General features: G+C 48.5%; 5 protein-coding genes across 5 annotated transcripts in view; 1 reads left to right on the plus strand and 4 right to left on the minus strand.

The window, feature by feature from the left end:
* Nucleotides 1-15712, minus strand: part of LACBIDRAFT_235825 (uncharacterized protein) — a gene marked incomplete at both ends in the record, with an annotated part of 21611 nt that extends 5899 nt beyond the window's left edge. Inside the window, one exon of the mRNA XM_001881889.1 lies at nucleotides 15611-15712. Coding sequence (XP_001881924.1) covers nucleotides 15611-15712 — 102 coding nt within the window. The remainder of the gene's footprint in view (nucleotides 1-15610) is intronic.
* Nucleotides 15713-16190: 478 nt separating this feature from the next.
* LACBIDRAFT_327866 (uncharacterized protein) lies at nucleotides 16191-17741 on the plus strand (the record flags this gene model as incomplete). The annotated part of the gene is made up of 1 exon (XM_001881751.1): nucleotides 16191-17741. The coding sequence occupies one exon, from the start codon at nucleotides 16191-16193 to the stop codon at nucleotides 17739-17741; it is 1551 nt and encodes a 516-aa protein (XP_001881786.1).
* Nucleotides 17742-17871: 130 nt separating this feature from the next.
* Nucleotides 17872-19974, minus strand: lcc6 (laccase, multicopper oxidase, benzenediol:oxygen oxidorectuctase; the record flags this gene model as incomplete). Its single annotated transcript, XM_001881890.1, has 11 exons — nucleotides 17872-17927; nucleotides 17981-18042; nucleotides 18093-18116; nucleotides 18179-18327; nucleotides 18385-18405; nucleotides 18461-19236; nucleotides 19300-19386; nucleotides 19439-19583; nucleotides 19628-19696; nucleotides 19747-19798; nucleotides 19847-19974. The coding sequence occupies 11 exons, from the start codon at nucleotides 19972-19974 to the stop codon at nucleotides 17872-17874; spliced, it is 1569 nt and encodes a 522-aa protein (XP_001881925.1).
* Nucleotides 19975-20509: 535 nt separating this feature from the next.
* Nucleotides 20510-22627, minus strand: lcc7 (laccase, multicopper oxidase, benzenediol:oxygen oxidorectuctase; the record flags this gene model as incomplete). Its single annotated transcript, XM_001881891.1, has 11 exons — nucleotides 20510-20553; nucleotides 20606-20667; nucleotides 20726-20749; nucleotides 20807-20961; nucleotides 21026-21046; nucleotides 21107-21876; nucleotides 21924-22010; nucleotides 22074-22221; nucleotides 22270-22338; nucleotides 22392-22443; nucleotides 22506-22627. The coding sequence occupies 11 exons, from the start codon at nucleotides 22625-22627 to the stop codon at nucleotides 20510-20512; spliced, it is 1554 nt and encodes a 517-aa protein (XP_001881926.1).
* A 787-nt stretch (nucleotides 22628-23414) lies between these two features.
* Nucleotides 23415-25607, minus strand: lcc8 (laccase, multicopper oxidase, benzenediol:oxygen oxidorectuctase; the record flags this gene model as incomplete). Its single annotated transcript, XM_001881892.1, has 11 exons — nucleotides 23415-23530; nucleotides 23582-23643; nucleotides 23704-23727; nucleotides 23786-23940; nucleotides 23996-24016; nucleotides 24073-24839; nucleotides 24899-24985; nucleotides 25041-25188; nucleotides 25245-25313; nucleotides 25374-25425; nucleotides 25486-25607. The coding sequence occupies 11 exons, from the start codon at nucleotides 25605-25607 to the stop codon at nucleotides 23415-23417; spliced, it is 1623 nt and encodes a 540-aa protein (XP_001881927.1).
* Between the last annotated feature and the right edge of the window lie 55 nt (nucleotides 25608-25662).

Consider the following 25662-nt stretch of genomic DNA (forward strand, 5'->3'; position numbering starts at 1 on the left):
TCAACTCTTCTATAAAAAAGTGCACACTACAAACTTTTCTAATGAAAAAGCGCAACACTACAAACTTTTCTAATGAAAAAGCGCAACACTACAACTTTTGTAGTCTCAAAAAGCGGACACTACAAACTTTTTTAATGAAAAAGCGCAACACTACAACTTTTGTAGTCTCAAAAAGCGGACACTACAAACTTTTTTAATGAAAAAGCGCACACTACAAACTTTGTAGTCAAGATAACCTTTTGACTCTAACCCTAACTATGTAGTCTAAGTCCACGCTTTTGTAGCCTAAGTTCGACTTTTGTAGTCTTTTATAGTGTATCAGTAAACTGTGTAGTCTAAGTCCGACTTTTTTGTAGTCTATCAGTAAACTTGGTAGTCTATATCTGATTCTTATAGTACGGGATGCACCTTCCTTTTTTGGTCATTTTTCCCACGATACAATAATTGTAGCCCTTTCTTTTAGCTTTCTGAATTTACTGAAATCATGTTATTTGGTTTTGTTTTCATAGAGAAAAACACAAAAAAAAAAAAAAACGCGATGCTTTTGAAATTCCTTTACCTCATATCTCCACAACGGGAGCACTTCAGAACATAATTCAAACGGATTCGGGAAGCTACAGTGTAGGGCTACAACTTTCGTAAATCGCAATGAAATACCCAGGAATACATTTGAAAAATCGCAATGAAATGCCCAGGGCTACATTTGAAATTTTGCAATGAAATACGCAGGGATACATTTGAAAAATCGCAATGAAATACCAAGGGTATCTATTGAAAAATCGCAATGAAATACCAAGGGATACATTTGAAAAATCGCAATGATATGCCCAGGGTATCTATTGAAAAATCGCAATGAAATACCCAGGAATACATTTGAAAAATCGCAATGAAATACCCAGGGATACATTTGAAAAATCGCAATGAAATGCCCAGGAATACATTTGAAAAATCGCAATGAAATACCCAGGGTATGTATTGAAAAATCGCAATGAAATGCGCCAGGTATCCATTGAAATTTTGCAATGAAATATCCAGGGATACATTTGAAAAATTGCAATGATATGCCCAGGGTATCTATTGAAAAATCGCAATGAAATACCCAGGAATACATTTGGAAAATCGCAATGAAATACCCAGGGATACATTTGAAAAATCGCAATGAAATGCCCAGGGTATCTATTGAAAAATCGTAATGAAATACCCAGGGATACATTTGAATAATCACAATGAAATGCCCAGGGTATCTATTGAAAAATCGCAATGAAATGTGCCAGGTATCCATTGAAATTTTGCAATGAAATATCCGATACATTTGAAAAATCGCAATGATATGCCCAGGGTATCTATTGAAAAATCACAATGAAATACCCAGGAATACATTTGAAAAATCGCAATGAAATACCCAGGGATACATTTGAAAAATCGCAATGAAATACCAAGGGATACATTTGAAAAATCGCAATGAAATGCCCAGGGTATCTATTGAAAAATCGTAATGAAATACCCCGGAATACATTTGAAAAATCGCAATGAAATACCCAGGGATACATTTGAAAAATCACAATGAAATGCCCAGGGTATCCATTGAAAAATCGCAATGAAATTCGCCAGGTATCCATTGAAATTTTGCAATGAAATATCCAGGGATATATTTGAAAAATCGCAATGAAATGCCCAGGGTATCTATTGAAAAATCGCAATGAAATATCCAGGGCTGCATTTGAAACTTCGCAGAAAATGCACTGGGTATCTATGGAAAATTCACTATGAAATACCCAGGCCTACATTTGAAATGCCTTTCAAAAAATCCTAAGCATTATAGATATGGCCTCTAGGCTTAAGTCTAAGTTATAGAAATGACTCTCTAGGCTTAAGTCTAGGTTATAGATAAAAGTGGTAGCCACCAGTCAAGAGGACGTACCAATGGAAATCGATCCCACACCCAACTTGTTGTGCAACTCTCCGACAAAACCTCGCCGAGAGCTCCTGCCCAACGGTGACGCACGCAAACTGTTTGACCGGTGGAAGTCTGTGCTGCCGCTTCTAGTCGCTCCCCTTTTGTCGTATGTCTCCTCGACCGTCGGCGAAAAGTGGATTGTTGTGAAGGGGGTTAAATCTCAATGTCGATCACCGAGGGACTGCCACATACAAACCAAAGAGGTTCTTTGCTTGTTTGTAAGCCGTAAGTCACGCCATTTCTTGATCATCACCCACAACCCTGAGTGTGCTTGGCAGATTTCGAAACGTTCAACGTCGTCGCATGCGATTGCCAAGACATACTTCAAACCCTCGTCATCAATGGCCTTTTTCCGGCTTCACCTTCCCAACCCCGCCTCGCTCTTTCAATTGAACTCCTCGACCTTTACCGAGCATTATTTGAGCGCTCTTGTGATGCCGTGAATGCACTGGCGAGTGCTCTTCACACCCACTACGCGCGCCGGGGCTTCCATTACCGTAATTCAAAGGTAGGCGACTCTAGTTCACTCACTCCATAAGATTTATCATACTTACTACGTACAGGGAGAAGTTGTGAAAGATCCATTTCGTCGTGGTATCGGAAACGCCGTCCAGTGGTACGACAATTTGCAGGGGCAACTCAATAACATTGTCGACCAAGCTCTCCAAGCGACTGACAAGACTATTGCAGCCATCAAGCTCGCTCAGCAATCAGCAATCCCCACATCAACTCACCTGTCCCCTTCCTCTGACATCCAATCTCAGCCACCCCCCCAACTGAGTCACCAATCCCCTTCCTTCAGAGTCCAATCTCAGCCCTCATCAGTCTCCCAATCAAACTATCCATCCCCCTCTTCTGGCGTCCAGTTGGAGGACACGTCTCCAGCCACAGCACCAAAACCTCGTGAGGACACCGCCCCAGTCATAGCACCAAAACCTCGTACGGAATGTGACCGACTACTTCAACAACGCTGCCCTGCTTGCTTCGCCGGAATCAGTTTCGGGCGTGTCGACGACGTGTGAGTCTCCTTTGAATGTTCATAAGCATAAATGTAAACTCATCAACGCATCTCAGAGCCGACTTCATCGTTAGCACCAATGGTAATTTCAGTCAATGGCATCTAGCCGTCGCTGGTGATTGTCCGAAGTTTTATGATCCATTGTACTTCCTCCCCAAGGAGTTTGTCGATAGGGTTGGCGCTCGGATTGATACCGCTCGACCTAAACGACAACGACGACGACCGGTTGCTGTGCCAGATGACGCTGTTGACCAATGTGAGAGTGGTCATGTCGCCGGGAAGGAACCAACGTCAAGTCGAATGCGGAGCACTTTGATGATGGGGGTGTGATGGCGTTAATCTGCCGCCATGACATTCCCCTGTTTTTAGCCAACATCGATACGCCCGGGGAGCAGCAAAAATACCCAGTGGCGTTGATCGAACATCTTTTCACACTCGTTCCGGATCACTCAACAGTGGCCGTTCTCTATGATGTTGCTTGTGTGCTCGATCGTAGTTTGGAAAAGGTTCGTCCTTCTCACCTGTCAGGAACAAATGCTCACGATACGTGAAAAGTTCGACATTTTATCCAACAACATTCTTGATCGACTAACCTTCGGCACCACTGCAATGCACGCGTATGGACACCAATGGGCCTGTCAGCTCGTATACAACCCCCGCATACGAGAAGGTTTGGGACTCTCAGACGGCGAAGGGACAGAACGCTTATGGTCAAAACTCCGTAAGCTCATAAGTATTACCAGGCAAATGGCTGTGCGTAATTTCCGTCGAGAGTGGTCGTTTCTCACAAATCTACCAGAGATCCCGCCGCATTTGGATGCTGGACAGGCAGACAATATCCATTGGTGCCGAGATGAGAGACGATCTTGGAAACTGGATCGTGAAACGGAAGCGCCATATCGAAAAACAAGAACAACAAGCTCTCAAGATCCTCGAAGATTGTGGCGTTTCAATGTCGGAACTCGCGAAGTTGTGGAAAGAGCAGAAGGCTGCTCAGTTATCCCTCCGTGCTCGTAAGCTGATCTCAATTACCATGATATGCACATTGATCTCTCAATGCAGATGCTCTCGTTCGACTCAAAAAAGAGCTTGACACTGTACTTAGTCTTCAAGGCGATCTCGACACGGTGGACAGCGCCATCGACGCCCTCGGAGCAGCGGGTAAAAACGCTGTTTCCAAAGAATCCTTACTAGAACTTCGCGAAACGCAAGAAAAACTCAAAGATAAGGTTGAGGAACTTTACGCTTCATTGAACGTTCATGATGCGTTCCCCGAGCTTGTCGACGTCGATCTCGAGTTCGTTCGGACCTTGCTCATGGCTCGAGACCTTAAGATCAACATCAGGAAACGTGCCATTGGGAGTTTCTTTGAATGGGACAAACTTGATCAGGCCACAAAGGGGCGTCATCAGCCACTTGGTCAGATTCCGGCCTGCAGAATATGAGTGATTTCCTGACGTTCATCATTTACAGGCACCAAACTCCACCAACACACTATGAAGGCGATCAAGAAGCGGCAGCCTGCCCTCCAGACTGCCATACGCAAGTTCAACAGGTATTGTACACGGCTGGCCGAACTACACAAGCCTGAGTGGGGAATCCCACTCCCTGCAACCCTCCCGACAACACTCGACGAGCTTCGCGGCAATGGCAGCACGATTCTCATGGAGGACGTCTGGATTACACGAACACCTGGGGCGCTTCCGCGATGGCTTGAGGATACCAACGTTAGGGAAGGAATCAGGGCGATGCTCAAGGTTGCGCGCTGTCGGGAAGAGCGCGTAAGAATTGGTGCGGAAGCTGATAACCTTTGTCGGTGGTTTGGTCGGGAACTGTCCGCTGTGGAGTCAGCGCTTGCATTACCCTCGAGTGCGTACAACCGTAATCTCTCCTTACAACCCAACTGACACCTTCCAGATGATCGCATTAGAATTCTACTACTACAACATCGAACACGTATCACCTCTCTCAAGACACAGTGGTCCAACCCCATGGCCACCGCCATTCGTTTCGATGCTCATTTGCAAACGGCGCTCGACACGGCTTTACGGGTCATGAAGATTTCAGGTGTTGATGCCCCCAGACCGCCTCCATCCCCTGTTACTTGGCTCGAGCCCATTGTTACAGAATTGAACAACCTCGATGATGACCCCGACTCCGATCCAGGTGAACCTGAACCCACATATTCAGGGGACCATGTTATGGACAGCATGGGCACCATGTTGGATGACTTTCTCGAGGAGGATGACGGCCACTCGAGCGGGAAAACACCTAGTGCCCTCATAACTCTCTCGGAGTCGACTCCTGCCCTCAATATGAAATGGGAATCACCAGTAAATGATATCCCTGTCTCTGCGTGCACTATTTACTCACGTCAATCTAGATCGGAATCAGCCCTGATTACGGCCTGCTACAAGCCCTCCGGTTCCAAACCTTTGCACCCCCACCAATCCATCATAACCACCGTACGGTTCCGCAAAGGGGAGGAAGCCAGCGATTTCAGTTCAATCCTCCTGACATTGATCGTTTGCGATCCTCTAAGGTGATGTTGAACGACGTTTGCATCAACAGCACCGCGGCGCTTCTTCAACAACTCTGGATGCGACCTGGCGACATTAGTGAACAGCACAGTCTCCGATGTGCGGTCTTTTCGACCTTCGACCTCATCATGGTTCAGTACAACTGTTCCCCCCAAGAAATATACCGCCGCACTGCGAAGATTCAGTACTGGAACAGAGACATTTGGATCCTACCGATTCACCGCACCGTCCCAGCCGCTCATTGGGTTATGTGCGTTATATACACTCGCAGTCAAGAAATTCTCTTTTTCGATAGTCTCGCGGATAAATCGCTCTGGCAAAGAGAGATGCAGGTACGTATCAGAACATCTGGATTCTCTTTTTTCTCATCCAACTTGTAGGAAATTATGTCATTGGTCAGGAACCTGGTTCTCGGCGCTAACCTGAACGGTCATCGCCTTCACATTATTACTGAAGAGGGTTGGACAGCAAAACCTGTGATCACCAGCGCTCTCCAGAGTGGCCCAGTCAGTTGCGGGCTCTGGGTCGTGGCTGGTATAGCTGCCGTTTTGAGGGGGTACCACTTCACTGGTTTGACTGAAGAGGATATGGATTCTTTACGGTCGTCACTCTACCGGCATGTGTTGTATTTACCATCAGCTGTCTGAAAATCAGCGTACAATAAAATCTATATACTCGTTATCTCACACGCTGGTGAATCAGCCGTCGAGTGCTGTTTTCGACATTGGGGACATTGTTCTCGTGCGCTGGCAACCGTCGAGGGATGTTTTCAATGAAATCTACTGATTCTGATACAAATATTTCTTAGCCAAGTATAGCGCTTGGAATGACAAGAGGCCAATCATGGCCTGACAAAGTAGCTCCTCCAACCACACGATGACCTGTGTTACTTCTCGCGACATCCCCTCCGCTTTCTCCAGCCCTTCCCCAACCCCTTCTGCTTGCAAGATCTGAGCTTCGAATCGCCGGAACAAAGATTGATGTTTCAACATGGTTCGAATGTGTTTGGAGATGTCGTCGTTCTTGTTGCTCCGGAGGTACTGTTGTGCGACTGCTTCAACGTAGTCGGTAGCCCTTCCACCATAATGTAACTTGAGGGCAATCGTTTGGCTATTCGCTCGATCAAGCCAGTAGCTGACCGAAGACCTGGGGGAGTAAGGAGTAAGCGACACGTATCGACGACAACTGAAAATCGCACCCTCCCTCCTGAGAGGTCAAAGTCGATTCGGCTCGGCGAGCACTGTGCCGAACTGAAGCACGGGAACTAGATGAATTACTCTAATTACTCTTCCAGATTCTGGTGGAACAGGGACTGTGTGGACTCACCATGCAAGGGCCGATGCCTTTCTTCTGGCCAAGATGGCCGGCTTGTTTCTGAGCAGATTGAGTGCAATGAAGAAGGGTTGAGACCAACATCATACTTTTGATAGTGACGTGCATTCCTGAGTTGTTTCGCTGCTTTGTGTTCCTCGGGCATGTGGTGTAACCTGGGACGACCCATGTGGGAGAAGTCAAGAAAGGATTACATGCGAAATTTAGGTGGGTCTCGCTATGCAGTCAGACATTTACTCAAATTTCGATTCTACTGCCAAATACCTCCGCAAGTAATTTCCTTTAGGAACTTTTACTACGTCGGAGCAATTTCCGAAGCACTCCCAGGTGCCTAGTGCCCTACTTGGCAGGGAAATACAAGGTTCAATGTTGTTGATAATGGTTTGTTTTTCCGGCAATCGAAGGTAGCCGGTCAACTCTAAAAGTAGCCGGTCAACTCAATGGTTCGGTTTTCACAAAATCTCATCATAGAATCGGTAATCTACTCCGTATCTAGAGACAATAGATCTGCCAAACAGCTATTACATGCGCAATCACTGTTTCCCTCTCTGTGAACAATCCCCTGCGATAACAACGGCAATCGGCGTTTCCTCCTCTTTGAAGGAAGCCCTAATGTGATAACATCGGCATCCTCCTCCGCTTCGCCACTCCAAAATTTGCGGAGCCTCTCTTCAGGTGGGGGTGGCCACGAGATGAAGTTTGATTCGACTTCATCAATATCATCCTTGGGGATGACAACACTGTAAAATAAAGATATAAGCATAGAGTGGTTGAAGCGGCGTGGTTTGCACTACCTTGCCGCCTTCCCTTTGGCATCTTCAGTGATTGAACCGGACGAGATTCGCATGATAGCCTCCCAAAGAGGTTGAGGGTCGAAGACACGAGAGGCGACGATGCCCTCCATTTTTCGCAAAACGATCTAAAGACCCTGAATTTAAGTGTGCAAGAAAGGGGCTACAAAGGGACGAACCTTTCCATGCTCCGTGATGGCGCTTTCGTGATATCTCAGGTCGTTCGGAAATTTTGGTGGGGCGTAAAGAGGATCCCCCCTCCAAAGAGTTTGGCAGGCCAGATCAATAAAAAGGTCCACTTTTCCGTCACTTTTTGCTTGGCTATAGAGTGCCGCCATTCCTCCAAGTGTGATGACCATACTTGTTGTGAGCGGGCTCGGCTGGACTTGCGGCATCTAGATCGATCAATCACGGAGATAATTCAGATTGGTTCCGGAGGAGAAAAAGGGTCAAACCATGCACCTCAATGGTGCTGAAGACGGAACGGGGAGACTGGAACGGCTTGGAGACTGACGTGGTGGCTACGTATCTGAGTTGAGGTTGAACTGTATAGTCAGTAGCTTATTCCGATCAACTGTACAGTTTGGTGGACAAGAGCGCAGCACTGCCACTGTTGCTTATCTCAGATATCCATCGGAATCAAACATATATGATATAACGGAGATAAGTACGGAACAAAACATGGGGCACTCAACCCTGCCCACCACGAAAATTCACCTTTGTCGACACTGTCCTCCCAAGCGCGTCGCTCTCCAGTCCATCCAGCACCACTTCCATTCAGCACTCATCTCTACACGCTCCTTCGGGCAGCTCCGATAAACTATACAGCTCCCACGATATTTCAACCACCGCTGTATGATATAAAGTGAGCCTTTTCAATCGTCATCCCTTTACCCTCTTATCTTAATGTGTTACAGTACAATGTCTCCTCGCACTGCAAAAGGTCAGCATTTGCACACTCTGTTCACGGCGCACTCAACATACTCTGCACAGCTACCTACTTGCCAGTCACTCCGTTGCTGCCGATCGACATCGAGGGTTCGTGGTCATAGAACTCACTTGAATTCCACTGACTTCGAAGCAGATTCTCCCCCAGCCTCTCCTACTCAACCAGCTCCACCACCGGCCTCTCCTTGTTTAGTGACTGGGCCCTCTCTTGCTGCTCCGACCATGACAGGCCCCTCTCTTGCTGCTCTGACTCCACTTGGACAGTCAAGCGCCTCTGCTGCAAAGCCGGATTTCCCTTCGATTGCTGGTGACTCGCCAGTTAACGGCGTTCTGATCAATGGGGGCACGTCGACGGCGGATGACATTCTCGTCGTGAAGTGCGGACATTGCTCCACCCTCAATGTCATCTCTCTCGCGAAAGATTGTTGGTATGTCATCTTCCGAGGCCTCGGTGTTGGTGTCCAACGCGACAGCGTAAGTTTCCTAGTTATCTTAACATTGTCTAGTTGTTCATTGCATCCTTACCAGGAGATTGTTGAGCAGATGACGAGGGGCGTCCCGCATGCGTTATTCAAGAAATATAGAACACGTGCCGTTGCTGAAGATGCGTTCGAGGAGGCCAAGAAACGAGGCTTCGTTCAATACCTTTTCCGTTAGACTAGCACCTCTTATATTTATTGATACCTTTCTTGTGCCGTCTTTACCATCCAACCGCCATCCAGCCGTCCTCACATAGTCTGTGCTCATGTATTTTTGTAGATATCACCCTGTATTTACCCTTTGATCTGATATGATCTATTCCGCCGCTTCCCGCAAACTTGAACAATTTTCATGGAGCGCTTTTGAACAATTTTCATTGAGCGCTTTGATGTTCACGAAGCGCTTTTCTATCTGTGTGCCCACACTTCCGAGGACCAAATGTTACCCGCACTTCCGGTATTATGTAAACATCCAGCGTGAGATTTTTCCATCCTGGCGCTTATCCGCCCCCACCTCCCAAGTGGTATTCCTGTCCCTCCCGTGGTAGTTCCTCCAGTTGTGTCCCTCCCTCAGATGCTATACCCTTTCCCTCTTCCAAAACTCTGCTACAACAGGAATGAGTGTCTGTGGAATCGAACACAGGTGATTATTTGAGACAATGGTTGTCAGTAGCCGACGTTTGACTAACATCCGCCGTCTTCTCTAGATCGTACGAAAATAGCGACGGCACATCCAAACGGCGCATCCAACCTCAACGCGTACATGTTCCCAATCGCTCATACTAGCCCTGCCTCATACTTGCCCTGCCCTGACCAAATCTTCTCGTGGATTGTCTTCCATTCACTTGCGGTGAGGGCATTGTGGTTGCAGGCGATTCAAGTGCTGCAGTGCTGGAACAACCAGAACCACCTGTCAACGCCGCTTCTTTTTTACTTTTTACTGCGAGAATCTACGATTTGTTTGACACTTAAACTACCCGATCACTGGACAGGCAGCAACCCTCTTTCTAGCTCAACCGCCCTCTTTTCGTCTTAACCACCACTTTTCAGTCAACAAAACGACCCCCATTCTTCCTCGCTCAATCCCCCATCTGCCTCTTCCAAGTTTTCTCGCGACGCGACAGCATCTGAACCCGACGCGACATTCTCCCTCATCTTGTACGCTTTTTTCATGTTTTTTTCTTTTTATTCACTGACTTGTTGGCTTAGGACATGGCTCCGGACCCCTTGAGCCAGACTATTCAAAGCGGTCAAGTTGGGGCAGGTTCCGGATACAGCCTCAGACGGGCAATCAACACAACTCCCCGCGCACATCGCTCTGTCATCGATTCAGCGTCACGCCGGGCCATGCGTTCGCCTTCTCCCTCCGCTCGTTTGGGTCTTCCCTCCAATCCCAATGAGTTGCAGTATCAGCCGCCTTATCCTCAATTCAGCACTCCACAACGTCCATCTGACGAGGACAAAATTGTTTATGCTCCTACTGGAGACTCCAATGACCCGGATCAACAGGCGATCGGCGGGTCCTTTCTGACTGGCCCCTGTAGTTATGCTCTTGAAGATTTTTTTGGACCGGGCGTTAATGAATCAGAGATGCAATCATTTTGCGCCGATGCTGAGGTGGACATAACGCCTTCTCCACCACCTGCCGACCAACCCATCTTGAAAGCCAATTCAGCCAATCCCATTCCTGCAGCCATCCCCAACCGCTTCCCTGCATCCGCTCCCCTCAGAGCGCAAGAGCAGGCACAATCAGATCAAAAGCGCCAGGTGTTCCTGCTCGCCAACGGTTTCACAACATTGGCGACAAATCTGTCGAAAGCATCGACATCTGGTGCCCCCTCCAATACTGGCCGCGTTCCTTTGGTGCATCCAGTCAGTGACGAGCAAAAGGCACGTGCGGATCGAAAGCTCAAGGAATTTCTTGACGCTCAGGGTTTTACAACCCAACCAGAGCAACCGGCTTTGACTTCTCGGACTTCTGCTGATGCGGATTACGCGGATTACAACATCCCCGCTGAGGATGAAAACGACTCGCAATGCCCCTCAGGGTTGGATGATAGCGACGGACCTAATGAAGAAGACCACGAAATCGTTTCCGGTACCGGAAAGGCACGGCAACGTGCTGGTCGCATTCCCAACACTACCTGGAAGAAGCTCAAGAGTGCGTTCCTCAAGTTGAACACAGACCTCGATCAGCTTGCCAGTGACACTGGCCGCACTCGTGAAAATATTATCTCTTTGTGGCAGAACACCCGCTCGCTCAAGCGAGCCTATCTCTCGGCATGGAACATCTATGAGATGTACTTTCGAGAACACCGCCCTCAGGAGCGCAAGAGGGTCGGCAACCCGAAGGCTACATGTGAGTTTGCTGTCCCCTTCTGGTCGCATTAGTATTGATGCCCCCAATAGGTGCGGAATGTTTCAAGAAGTTTAAAGAGACTCAGCCTAACTGGCTTGAGCTCTTGCATATGTACAACGATCTCAACAAGTCGGAGAAGACACTCACCACCATCCAGACGCGCAACCGCCGATTCCAAGCGCACGTCGCCTCGCTCAAGTCACTCGCTCTGACCGCTTCCAATTCTTCTGGTTTTGAAACCTTGATCGTCACCGTCGGGAATTGTTTACATGAGGATGCAAGCCTTTGTAACGTATACGTTAGTCCAGGCGCTGAGGGTGTAAGTGTTATTACAGGTACATATGACGTCCATTAAACTGATTTTTTTGGTTTCTAGTTTCTCGACCGCTTCCGTATTGACGACGATGAGTACTCTGGGCTTTTCCGTAACCACGTCTGGTACGAACCCATAGATGATCTCGGTAACATTTTCACTGACCCCTTGACAGTAACCTCATTGCGCTGCAACTCGAGGACACCGTCGTCAACGCCCTCGAGGAGTTGCCCGATGTTTCACTCTTGCCGAAAAAAGTCAAACCAAGCCAGAAACCCAAGCGCGAGTATAAGGAAGACAATGGCGCCATGCCTATCATCACGGAGCCTCACGATTCCGACTATGAATTTGTTGACGAAGAAGAAAAAGGCAGCAGAGGCAGCAGAGCGGGGAGTGCCATCTGCTCCGTGGCTTTAACCACGTTGAAAACCATCATCAAAAATGGGCTCAATCGTCTTCTCAGTGCGTCTTTTTTTGCATACATATCTTTTCTACGACTGTCGCTAACATGACTACAGATAAAGTAGATGCGGAGAATCTGCCCATGGGAAACCTCATCTGGAAAACGCTCCCAGAGTATCTTATGGAACGAGGCGTCCAGATCACCGGCTGGCCAGAAAACGTGCTTTTCCCCACCCAGAAGCTCAAACCGGACACTGCTCGGAACTCATCGCAGGGAATCAAAGACATCGGAATCAATGGCACTCGCCTCCTTGCTGAAAGACTCAACAATCCTCGGAGTTCCATAGCAGCCGTGAAAGTCGATATAAATGGTATGTGCCCGCACTAATCTACAATGTTTTATATCAACTTACACCGACTTACAGCCTTAGAACAAGGACAGATCCCAATACTTGTCGAAGAGCCCACCACGTCCGGCGCCAGGCGATTTTTCAAAGGCGGCCGTTGCGACACTGCTGGTCCCAAACTGTCGAAGTCTGAGGCCAACAGCACCACTGGTAGCAACTTTTCCGACGCTCCATCAGACAGCGACGATAGGCCGCTTAAGTTGCAGAAGAGTACCGCACAAACATCGAGCAAGGAGAATGAGGCCAGTAGCGTTGTCGATGACGAGGACGAGGACGATGACGACGAACCAATCAAGAGGAAGGGTAAAGGGACGAAGAAGGCAACCAAGAGAAAGACCAGCAGCGATGTCGATGATGGAGATGACAACGATGACAACGAGCCAGTCAAGAAGAAGGGCAAGGGGACGAAGAAGGCAACCAAGGGAAAGACCGTCAAGAAAGGCAGGGCTAAGCGGGAGGAAACGCATGTAGTGCAGGAGCCGGTGGAAGCAAGCAAGAAGGATTTAAAGCCGGAACCCATCGCCAAACCCGTCGCCAGTCAAAAGCCCGCACCTCGTCCCTTCAAGAAGCCTTTAGCTGATCCGGTCGCTGCTGAAGACAATACCCTGGCCGCTGGAGGACGTGGACTCTCGAAAGCTGTATCCCCTGGCCCAATTGACACCGTCACTCGCAATACCAGTGCGCCCACTCTCGACACCGCCACTCGCAAGGCGGCTACCACTGCGCCCACTCTCACCACAGTCCCTGATGGGAGTACTTCAGTGGCAAATGTCGTCGCACCTCGCAGAAACGCACAACGGGGGTTAACACCTCTCCCAGTGCCTTCGCGTGAAACGCCCGCAGATCTTCCAGTACCTTCGCGTGGAATGCCTGCAGAACGCAGAAACGCACAACGGGGGTTAACACCTCTCCCAGTGCCTTCGCGTGAAACGCCCGCAGATCTTCCAGTACCTTCGCGTGGAATGCCTGCAGATCTTCCAGTGCCTTCACGTGGCACGCCCGCAAATGTTCCAGTGCCTTTGCATACACGTGGCCCACTGCCTCCAGACACTACTGGTCGTCTTTACGCTGAAACGCCCGCAGATGTTCCAGTGCCTTCGCGTGGCCCAACGCCGCTGCCAGAGACCAGGCGCTCAGACACTCAACTACCCTCAAATGCCGCCGCCTCTCATCGCACTCAGACACCCACCATAGACCAGCCTCACTCTCCACCAAAGCGCTCAGCTGAAGAAGAGGTGGACAGTGCGCACAAGCGTTTACGCAACAATACAGGTGCTGCAACTGTCCGTCCTACTCGAGAAAACACACCACTCCATCCACCTGAGGAACTCGATGGACCCGGTCACTATCCGCCCTCTGCGTGGGATGGGCCATATGGGTACAATTATGGACCACCTCGGCGCTTCGGTGGCTCGTACTACCATCCAAGCTATGCCCCACCTCCTAACTGGGGTCGGCCTCCTGGATACCCCAATTACCCAGAGCATATGTCGTACGCTGAACACCCACCCCCCCGTCAAGATGCTCACCGTCAAGATGCTGATGATGGGTACGGCCCATACCCCATGAATGCCTACCATCAGGGCGGACCACCGCACTTCTTCCCACCTCAGCACTACCCTACCGATCCTCGTCAAGGCCGCACGCCATCCGAACACTCCTCGAAGCATGGCCATCACAAAGACAACCAAGAAGATGCCTGAGAACCGACCACAGTGCGCCGTTTTTTCACCAGAATACATCTCTTGTCTCGCGCCGTTTTGTTCCCCAAAATACATTTCCTGTCTCGCGCCGTCGACTGTCCGAGTCTCTCTATTCCTACTGTCTATACTTCACAATGCCGTCTCCTTCTTTTCTTGTCCTCCTCGAACCTTTCACCTACAAAATCCCGTTCCCCGTCATATATACAATTCCACCCATTAGACCTCATGTGTAACACGCCGGTTATGGAGCTATCGAAGTAACCGTTTAAAAAAAATATATTCAACCTTCGTTGCAATCTAGGTGATTTCTACAAAAACACTGGAAAATGTCTGACATACAAAAACACCGGAAAACGTCTGACACTCGGTCACTGAGAAAATAGTGTCAAGTACTCAGCGTTAAAATCAAACACTCAGTCACTGACATGATGACACGAAATAGAATCAAACGGTCAGCGTAAAAATCAGGCACTTCTCGAAAACACTAAGAACTCCCTAGTGCCAGGCAAGTGTCTCGACACTAAGTAGCGCTGCGCACTGAAAAGTGTCAGGACACTACGATCTGCTTCCCGATCGCTTTCTCAATTGGGATTTAGCAGGGAGCGCCTTGAGTGATTATGACCTCGAAGGTCTATTACGCCTTGCCAAATAATTGGCCTTTAAGGCTTCACGTGACGTGAAAGTGTCGTGCCAAGGGTGTCTCCCCCCGTCTCACATGTGATGTGCTGGCAATCACCGGCACTCCAACTTAGGGCAATGTGCCATTGCCCTAAGTCGGCTCGAGAACGCGCTACTGCGCGTTCTCGAGCACCTAACCTACCCTAACTACTTAACCACCTAACCACCTAACCTGACTTAGGGCAATGGCACATTGCCCTAAGTCGGCTCGAGAGCGCGCTACCGCGCATTCTCGAGCATGTAACCTACCCTAACTACCTAACCACCTAACTACCTAACCACCTAACTACCTAACCACCTAACCATCTAACCTAACCGAGAACGCGCTACCGCAAAATATCCCCAACCCTAACCACTAACCAAACCACCTAACCTAACCGAGAACGCGCTACCGCGCGGGGAGAAAAATAACCCCATCCCTAACAACTAACCTAACCTCCTAACCTAACGAACGCGCTACCGCGCGGAGAGAAAAATATTCCGTAAAGTAATTGTTTCATATGTAGAAAAAAAAATGGAGAAAGCAGAATCGAACCAAGAACATTTGGTAAGCATGAGGAAACCTGCATAAATAACCACTACACCAAACTGGCATATATTTCTCTGGTTCGTCATGCACTATATCCTCCACCAAACGATCAACTTTCCTTATAAGGAAAGTGAGACGGGGGGAGAGCTGCGACAGTTTTAGCTGCTTGGGAACCCCCGGCGTTGTCTGCGAAGATGTAGCCAGAGGTGAGGGAGGGGAAGTGAGATCGCGCCTTGGAAACGTCGAAGCTGGTCATTGGTATCAGTTAAACCCCTTTACGGGACTCTTGGAGGTGAGTTCGGCGTTGAGGATCAAGGTGAGGTGAGAGTCGAGCATCATGCATCATGTGCCAGTCAGAACAATCGTGTTGGAGTTCACAGGGCTTGTAAACCAAGCTGAACTTAGCATACAACCGGGGTTCATCGGGTGAAATAAGTTTTTCAGCTTCTTGTGCTCCCTATTGTGGATTGGTCACAATCAGTATCAGAATATTAGTGACTGAACGGTTCAGCAAATTCCCCTTGTTTGGTTTGCAGGTCGTTCGAAGACTTCGGCGAAGGCCGCTGTTGTTCACCGTCAGCCACGTTTAAGAAAATCGTCATCTGGAAAGAAGGAAAGTCATAACCGACGTGGCCTCCGTCTGGAACTCGGTGTGGTAATTTTCTCATTGAGACTTGAGAAACTGAATGTGAAGCAAACCTCATTCTAGCCATTTAGTAACCCTGTAGAGACAGATGGCCCTTATGACCACGGATCGTGCCACAATTTTGCCTGAAAATCCTCCACCATCCACTTCAATCTACGTGTTGGCAAATGAGATTCTTATTGAAATATTCAAGAAAGGGGCAGAGGCGTGGGCTCTATCGAAGAATGCACAATCTACGGTCCCATTCCCCATCCTGGTTTCTGAGGTTTGTAGCCACTGGCGCGCAGTTGCTCTAGATGCCCCCGAACTCTGGAAGACCGTATACCTTCCACTCCACCTTGAAATACCTAGCACATGGGACCCGTATACTTGGGTTTCCACTTGGATTCAGCGAGCCAAGACCATTCCCATTACAGTGGTACTCGATATTCCTGGTGACCCTCCTCACATCGAAGAAATTTGTCTTTCCCAGGTCATACCACTCATCGTGAAGGCTTCTCCTGTTGTGTCTGTTCGCCGACTTGATATCCGTTATCACCAAGAGGGTATTTCGAGAGAGGTGATCCTTCAAACCTTCCAAGAGTTTTTCGATTCTCCACACCGCCTCACGTTTGAACAACTTTCACTATATTTTTCTGGAACTTCCTTTCGAAATGCCGTTATGTTAACAGGCTCTACTTGCCCATGGGGTCATACGGTCATGGATCAAATGCCTGTTTTCCGTGTTTCAAAACTTCGGCTACGGGGTATCATAATCAACCCCCTCCAATTTCCCAACCTAACGTCCTTGACTATCTTTGATCTCCTCGCCAATCACAAAGATATCGAGGCTTTATTCGCGACGTCTCCAAACTTGACCCATCTTACTTTGAGAGATTTCCGGATGGCTCCACAGAGCAGCTTGACTATCGGGAACACAGTATGCTTGCAATCACTACAAACTTTGGCCATCCGCTTCGACACAACGAGTCCAAATTCTGCTTACCCCCTGTCTTACCTCCATCTCCCAAATCTCAAATACCTCGAGCTCGATGGAAATCTCACACTTTCGGTGTCCCAGGTTCTTTGCGAATCACCTTCAGCTGACCAACTGGAGATTCTTGTACTCTCGAACTTTAAACACTCGTTCCGTTCGCCCAGCCCCACGGCTTCATACACGTTACATTCAGTGAAGCACATACGACTCATCAATGTGAGGCTTTCCGAATGCATGTCGCCTTCACCCACTTCGATGTCGATTCAAACTTCGCTTCTTGATTGGCCAGCTCTCCAAACTCTCGCCATGAATGCCACTCTCGCTCGAGACGTCATCGATTTGCTGAATTTTCCACACCCCCACATCCGGACTGTGTATCTCACACCAGCTGCCCAACATCATCTTACCCATAACACAGGGAGAAACGGACATCATCTTACCCGTAATACAGGAAGAAATGAAGGGAACGATACGTTCTACCTGAAGTTTCCTCTTATCTCTGCACGCGACATACGTTGTCCCGATGTGAAAAAGAGGGACGAAGCGAACATTGCGGCAGCTTCGTATAACAAGAGGTTCAACGTAAAGGACTTCGATCCGATGATACATTCATGCTTACTCGAAGATCCTGAAGAACCAGGATTTTTAAGTGAGATCATTTAATCGTTTATTTACAAAACTTTCTTTCTAGTTTGAATATTACGTCGCAGAAATGATACCGAGTATCTTAGAAACGTAAAATAGAAAAGTCTCTACCACCTTAGACACGATCGCGCTGCTGCGTGGAATAATTCTATTGTTCGTCGGAGGGGAGTTGATCATAGATGGGACAAAGTTGCTCCCAAGCGGCTGAGGTGTGATAGCGTTAGAAACAATACGCATGATATGATCGCATAACTTGCCAGGAACCGGGTCTAAGGCTGGTGTGTCAGGAATGTCTTCGGCAAATACCACGGCAAGTCCCCTGATAATTTCAATCATTCATCGATGGGTTGTAAGTGATTGAATACATACAGTTCCAAGTGCCAATCGATGTGGCTGCCACCAAAAGGAATGGTTGTGAATATGTAATGTCAAGCGAAAAGTTCAATTCTACTCACCAATGCAAGAACCATGGACCAGCATTATCGGTCACAAACCGGATGGTAACGTTATCACCATCGACTCCAGTGCTGACAGTGTCTCTCCGAACGGGAGTGGCGTAGTTATATATCTTGCTCCCAGCGCTTCTGACAACGGAGAAGCTATGCTACCGGAAAAAGAATGTTAGCCAAACTGAATTTAAGGAGCGAACAATGAGTCTCACACCGTGAAGATGGAAGGGATGCTAGAGGTTTTTTCTTTCAGCAAAAAAGATATGAGCTGAAAAACAAGCAACTTACGGGACCGCCAAGTTCAGGTCCAGTTCCAGGCAACGACAGTTCGATGACTTTGTTTCTAGGCAGGGAATAAAGTGAACCCTTGGGTAACAGCTCTTGTGCAGTTCTCGCGCCACTCAAAATTTGGAGAAGTACGGGGACCTTGGGAGGAATCCAGGGATAGCCGTTCATTCTGTAATGGAACGAGTCGAAGTCGAAATCGTGAGCGATATTTATGACAACGTCCGCCTGACCCTGTGCTGGTATTCCAGGTGCTGCCGGGCTAGTGCTAGGTACAAGGGCTGTTTCAAGCAAAGGCATGATACTTGGGAGTTGTACGGTAAGAGGCTCAGATGCCGGTGCACCAGAGTATCGAAGGACCGCAGAGTTGATCCCTCCTGCAAAACCGGGAATTCCCCTACTTGGATCGGCGCGAATCCAGTAATTGTCAACGGGTTGATTCGCGTTCAAGACTACACTGTATCTCTGGCCTGGAGAGATGACTAAGGAGTCCACAAGCAGAGGAACCACACCCTCCCCGTCGGCTTCAATGACTGTAAATTGGTGGTTATCAATAGAAAATGTGAAGTTAGGATCGCAAGCCATGGAAACGATGCGGAAACGGTATCGTTTGCCGCTCTCGATATTGACGACAGAAAGGGGCACCGCGGGCCCACCTTCGTACCTCCCTTTACCATTGATCAGAGTCGCATTAGAGTAAGGGAACGGTCTAGTCAGAGTCGGAGTTGCAGCAGGGGATGGGAGATGATACCAGTCGGCCAATGTAATGACAGTAGATTCTGTAAATCAGGAACAAGTTTAAATAAAGGGAGTGAGGAGGAGGAGGAGGAGGATTAACTCACCGTCGTCGACATCATACAATGCGCCGTGAGGATCGTCAGGGTCGTAAATGACTATGGCACCACGCAGCCCGTCACAATACTGGGTTGCTTGGTCCCAATTATTGGCAAAGATTTTTGAGATGAGATAATGGGGACTTACATAGATGCGAGTGATACCAGTAAGTACCGGATTGCTCAACATTGAACTCATAAAGGAATGAGTTATTGGGCGCAATCGGGCATTGGCTAACAAAAGCAGCTCCATCGGCCCAGTTCGTTGTTTGTTGAAAGATGCCATGCCAATGCTTATTGAAGTGAGATAGAGCCGCAAGAAGTGGGCGTAACTTACAATACTTGTAGTCCGAGCCATCGTGTTATCAGTCAACTGGTCGTGGACATTGAGTCGGAATCGATCTCCCTAAGTAATAACCATGAGCAAACTTTAAGAAACAAAGAGCGGCACCGTACCTTCTTGCCAGAAATGACCGGCCCAGGAAACATGCCCCCAACCGAGATGGCACTAAAACATACATCAACCAAAACACGGAATGCTCGAAAGGCGACTCACGAACGACTGAATCCATCGGGGCTGACGTTCACATTTGAAATAACGAGATCAGCTACGGGTCCAACAGATGATAGGCAGTCATCCAAAGACAATATCACCAGGACAAGCGGGAAGAGGATCCTGAGCATGGAGAGTTTGCAGCGAAACCCGGGCGATACACTGTGTCTTGTCAAGGGCTTGAAATGATATACGAAACAGTGACTCGCGCTCGTTATATACATGTGCAGGGGTAGAGACTGGGACGACATCGTGTAAAATGTTCGGCATTTCCTTGAGTCCTAAGGGCCAATCATTTGTTTCATGCGGCAGAGTGTGCAGCTTTTCGCAAATTTGGCTTGAAGTGACCGTGATGTGTCAATTTTAGACCGGGAAAACCATACTAACCTTTTCTGTTCGGGATGGAGGCGAAAAGGGGGCGAGCAATCAACGAACAGCGCTCAGGATTTGTAATGCGTCAACGTCACATGACCGCCAAGGACAATTGCACTTCGAAGTACTTAGCTCATCGTAAACTTCATGCACACCACAAACCTTAGAGCGCCTACAAATTTTGAACTCAAAAAGCCGCAATTATGTATTCGTCTGCCTTCAAACCACAATAAACTTAGAGTTAGATGCAAAATACGAGATCCACGCCGTGCAAAAGGCGAAGGCTGCTCTCTGTCAAAACTGGTGATCGTACGCCGGACACAGGGACTCCCAAGCGCCTGGAAATGACGCAATCAAAACTAGATTGACAGTCATGCCGCTCGAACTCACCAGGGACGGGATCCAATGTGGGCGTTCCGGGGGTATCTTCAGCGAGGACAACGGCCAATCCACTAGACATTTGATTATCTGTCAGAAACATCGCGTAGAGGGATGAGGAGACACAAATACAGATCCAGATGCCAATCAATATGACTTTACGAATCGGCAGTCAGCGTCATTCATCGAAATAAAAAGCGAAGTACGACGAACCAGTGTAAGAACCATGGCCCCGAATTATCCGTCACGAAACGAATGGTAACATTATCACCTGCCGCAGCTAGGCCAGTGCTAATAGTGTCGCGGCGCACCGGGTCGAGGTAGTTGTACACTGAGCTACCTGCGCTCCGGATGACAGAGAAACTGTGCTGATTAGAAGGTGATAAAGATCAGTCGCTGGGTAAGTGAATGGGAAGAGGGAGGAGAGCGTACACCGTGTAAGTGAAAGGGGTGCTATCAATGATCAGATATCAATTTAATTAACACGGCCACAAGGAGCAGGGAGACACCCACGGGGCCACCGAGATCCAACCCAGGCAAAGAAATCTCAATAACTCTATTCCTCGGAAGGGGATAAACCGAGCCCGAAGGTAAGAGCTCATTAGCCGTCCGCGCTCCGCTCAAAATTTGTAGCAATATAGGGACTGTTGGCGGAATCCATGGCACACTGTTCATCTTGAATTTAACGTCGATAGGATCCCAGGACAACGCCAGGTTCAACGCCACCACGCCCTCACCAGCTGGAGTAGTAGGGCCGGGGGCAGCGGGGTCAGAGAGAGAGTGCAAGTCCGTTTCCCGAAGTGGGCGGATACTAGGCGCTTGTGTAGATAATGGATCCACATGCACCGGCGCTCCAGCGTATCGCAATATGGCGGAGTTGACTGCCCCTTGGAACCCTTGGACGCCCCTATTGGGTAGCGCGCGAACCCAATAATTCGCTATAGGTTTATCTGCAGTGAACACAACCGAGTACCTCTGTCCTGGAAAAATCTGAAGTTCGTCAACTAGCAAAGGTTGGGTGTTTTCCCCGTCGGCTTCAATTACAACAAAATCATGGCCATCGATGGAGAACGTAAAATTTGGGTCACACGACATGGCTATGATGCGGAAACGATATCGTTTGCCGTGCTGAACGTTGATTACAGAAAGGGAAACTTGAGGCCCAGAGGGGTACCTCCCCTTACCATTGATGATTGTGGTAGCCGAGACGGGAGGCGGCGATTGACCGGCAGCCGTCGGCGCAAAAATATGGTACCAGTCAGCCAGAGTGATTACGGTTGACTCTGTCAGGTATGTAAGCTTGGTGACGTCTTCCCAGAGGGATCCTCACCATCGTCGATGTCGTACAAGTGACGATGCGGGTCACTGGGATCATATACAACAAGAGGGCCGCGAAGGCCATCGCAATACTGTGTGGCTACGGACGTTGTCAACGCCAGGCAGACTCAAATCAAAGAATAATCCCTAGGGGTTCACGTACAGACATGTGAGTGATACCAGAACGTTCCAGCTTGGTTCTTAGCTTGGAAATCGTAGAGAAAAGACTCGTTGGGTGCGATTGGGCACTGACTGACAAAGGCTGCTCCGTCTGCCCAGTTTGTCGTGTTTTGGAATATCCCATGCCAGTGCTACGAAATTAGCGACCATGAGCGTACTTGCGAGGATGGACAGCCTACGATGCTTGTACTTCGGACCATGTTGACATCTGTGAGCTCATTGATGACATTGATTCGAAATCCATCATTCTGGAAGAAAGGGGTAAGGTGGCAATAAGGTAAAGTAGAAATATTGAGTAGACCTTCTTTCCGTGGATCAAAGGACCAGGGAATGTTCCCGCAGCCAATACAGCCCTATAGCAATACAGGCGTTAGCAACGAAACGAAACCACGAGTTGAGCAGCGGAGGGACTCACGAACGATTGAATCCATCCGGGCTGACCAGCCTATTGACAATCCTCAAGTCGGTATGTCCATGGCTAGCGTTGACCACAACCGCGAGAAAGAGAATCCAGAGTTGAGTTCGCAAAAGGATCATGCTCAAAAGGTGAGTTGGGTAGTACACCTGCAGCAATTACAGCATCTTGAACGACTTTATACTTCCCTCCAATCCACCAAACGCGGATGCCGACGTCGAAGGAGTCCACCCTTGAAGCTTGATTCCTCTAACGTGATCCCATCAGAAGGGTTGTCTCATAGGCTATAGGCCATGGTGTGGTTGGTGTCGGGAACCAAAAGCTGGATGCCTGGTTTGGCAATGGGATATCTGTCCCTTGGCTTCACGTGACAAGTCTCGTGTCACAGGTAATAGGTCAATAATAGGTATCAAGATCAGATTCAATGGTCAAATTTGAGTAGGGAATAGACTGAAAAGATGCTGGAGGTGGTTATGTTTATTGAAATGACGGTTAGAGATAAGATTTTAAATTCCCATCTCTTTGGGGAAATAAAATTTATTAGCCTCAGTGTTTCGCCGTCAGCAACGACAGGGTTTTTGTACCAGGAGATTCAGTGAAGCTTCCCTTTTCTTCAATTGTTGATGACGATATTACGAAGAATGCAAAGTAAAAAAACGTTTAGCGAGGTCCATAACGATACTAACTACCAACGGTTCTCTTCCACACAAATCTTTGGTGGTTATTGGTTGCAAGGGGCCCGTCGAATCAGAAAAAAATTAAATAGATCTCAAAATGTGCACGGGAAACCGTACTTAAAACAATTATCAATGAGTAGAAGAGAATTGAGAGCGTATAAATAAATATATTTATCTCCTAGTCTGTTGTGAGAGTGCTATGATCGCAAAATTAATCTCACTGGTGCCACATTCATTTCGCGTCGTGTGGAAGATTTCTGGTGGGTAAGCAAGGATTAGGGGACTCTGGAGGGGGTTTGTCAAGAGGATCGCCTGCGCCATACGCAGGGCACAAATTTTTCCAGGCCTCTGTGGATGATGTCGAAATTTACACTATGGTGGTTTTGCGGCACGACTTACCAGGAACGGGATCCAATATAGGTGTCCCAGGGGTATCTTCGGCAAGAACGACTGCTAATCCGCTGAGTGTTTATCACCGTTGACGTCAGCAAGAGCAATGAGACAAGTCTTAACAGACGCACAGGTCCAAGTGCCAATCAATGTGACTAAACAAACATATCCTCAGCACAACTAGTTAGAAAGAAACTATTGACGTTGACGAACCAGTGCAAGATCCATGGGCCCGAATTATCGGTGGTGAAGCGGATCGTAACGTTATCCCCCGCAGAGGCCAGGCCAGTGCTAACAGTGTCCCGACGCAACGGATTAGCATAGTTGTACACAGAACTTCCTGCACTCCGTACGACGGAAAAAGAATGCTAATTGAGTTAGAGGGCTTGGTTCAATCACAAAAACGAGCGAGGAAAAACGTACACCATGCAAATGGAACGGATGCTATCATGGTCAATTAGCTGGCCAAATAATCGAAGGGGGGAATCCTTAACACTCACTGGCCCGCCAAGATCCAACCCGGGCATTGAAATCTCAATAACCCTATTCTTCGGAAGGGGGTACACCGAACCCGAAGGCAAGAGGTCCTTGGCAGTCCGCGCTCCACTCAAAATCTGCAACATTACAGGCACTGTGGGGGTGATCCAGGGCGCACCATTCACTGTAAATTTGCCAATGGCAGCATCCCATGCCGGGACTAAGTTCAATGCCACCACATCCTTGCCAGCCCGAGTCGGCGGACCAGGTGCGGCGGGATTAGAGAGTGGATGCAAATCTGTTTCCTGAAGTGGCCGAGTACTATTTGTTTGTGTAGATTTATCCGCGTTCGTGGGCGCTCCAGCATAGCGCAATATGGCAGAGTTGACGCCGCCTTCAAACCCTGCAACACCTCTATTCGGCAGTGCACGAATCCAGTAATTCGCAACAGGTTTATTTGCCGTAAGGACCACGGAGTACCGCTGTCCCGGAAACACCTGAAGTTCGTCCACCAACAAAGGTTGGGTATTATCTCCGTCTGCTTCGATCACGACGAACTGGTGGCCGTCGATGGAGAATGTGAAGTTCGGATCACACGCCATCGCTATAATACGGAACCGGTAGCGTTTTCCGCGTTGTACGTTGATTACAGACAGGGGAACTCGAGGGCCAGATGGATACCGCCCCTTGCCATTGATGAGTGTTGTGGCGGAGGTAGGGGGCGGGCATTCTCCTGCACCCGAAGGTGCGGGGGCGTGGTACCAGTCCGCTAAAGTGATTATAGTCGATTCTGACAAATTTTATTGTCAGTAAGTCCCGAAATGTAATCCATGAGAGATAAGGGCAAACCATTGTCGACGTCGTACAAGGAACGATGCGGATCATTAGGGTCATATATCACCAGAGGCCCACGGAGGCCGTCACAGTACTGCGTAGCTAGATGAGGTCTTGAATCTGAATATAGCCAAATAGAAGGCAAAAAATCACGTACATAGATGTGAGTGATACCAGAAGGTCCCCGCCTGGTTTTGAGCTTGGAAGTCATACAAAAAAGAGTTGTTGGGCGTAATAGGGCACTGAGTGACAAAAGCCGTCCCATCGGCCCAGTTGGTCGTTTTTTGGAGTATCCCATGCCAATGCTTGTAAAGATTAGTGGGGCTGATTGCACACTCATTTGCGGAGGATGGTAACGTACAATGCTTGTGCTCCGGACCATGCTGTTGTCCGTCAGCTCATCTCTGACATTAATTTGAAACCGGCCATTCTGGAAGTGAGGGGTAGGTAAATAGGAAGTGAAATAAATAAAATTGAAAGTTTTACGTACCTTCTGTCCTTGAATAAGAGACCCAGGGAACGTACCACCTGCCAATACCGCCCTAGAGCAGCCATAACAATCAGTGACGAATGCAATTGCTACGAAGAACGCTAAAGTTCACGAGCGGTTGAACCCATCTGGACTGATGACCCTATTGACGATCCTCAAGTCAGTGTACCCATAGCCAGTAGAAGCCGCAACCGCAAAAAGGAGCGTTAGAAGCCGCTTGCGCACGAGAACCATACTCCGAGAAATAAAGAGAGGTAGACCTGCAAGCAATAATGCGACATTTTGGCAA

Source organism: Laccaria bicolor, genomic scaffold, assembly GCF_000143565.1.
Source record: "Laccaria bicolor S238N-H82 LACBIscaffold_14 genomic scaffold, whole genome shotgun sequence".
Lineage (NCBI taxonomy): Eukaryota > Fungi > Basidiomycota > Agaricomycetes > Agaricales > Hydnangiaceae > Laccaria > Laccaria bicolor.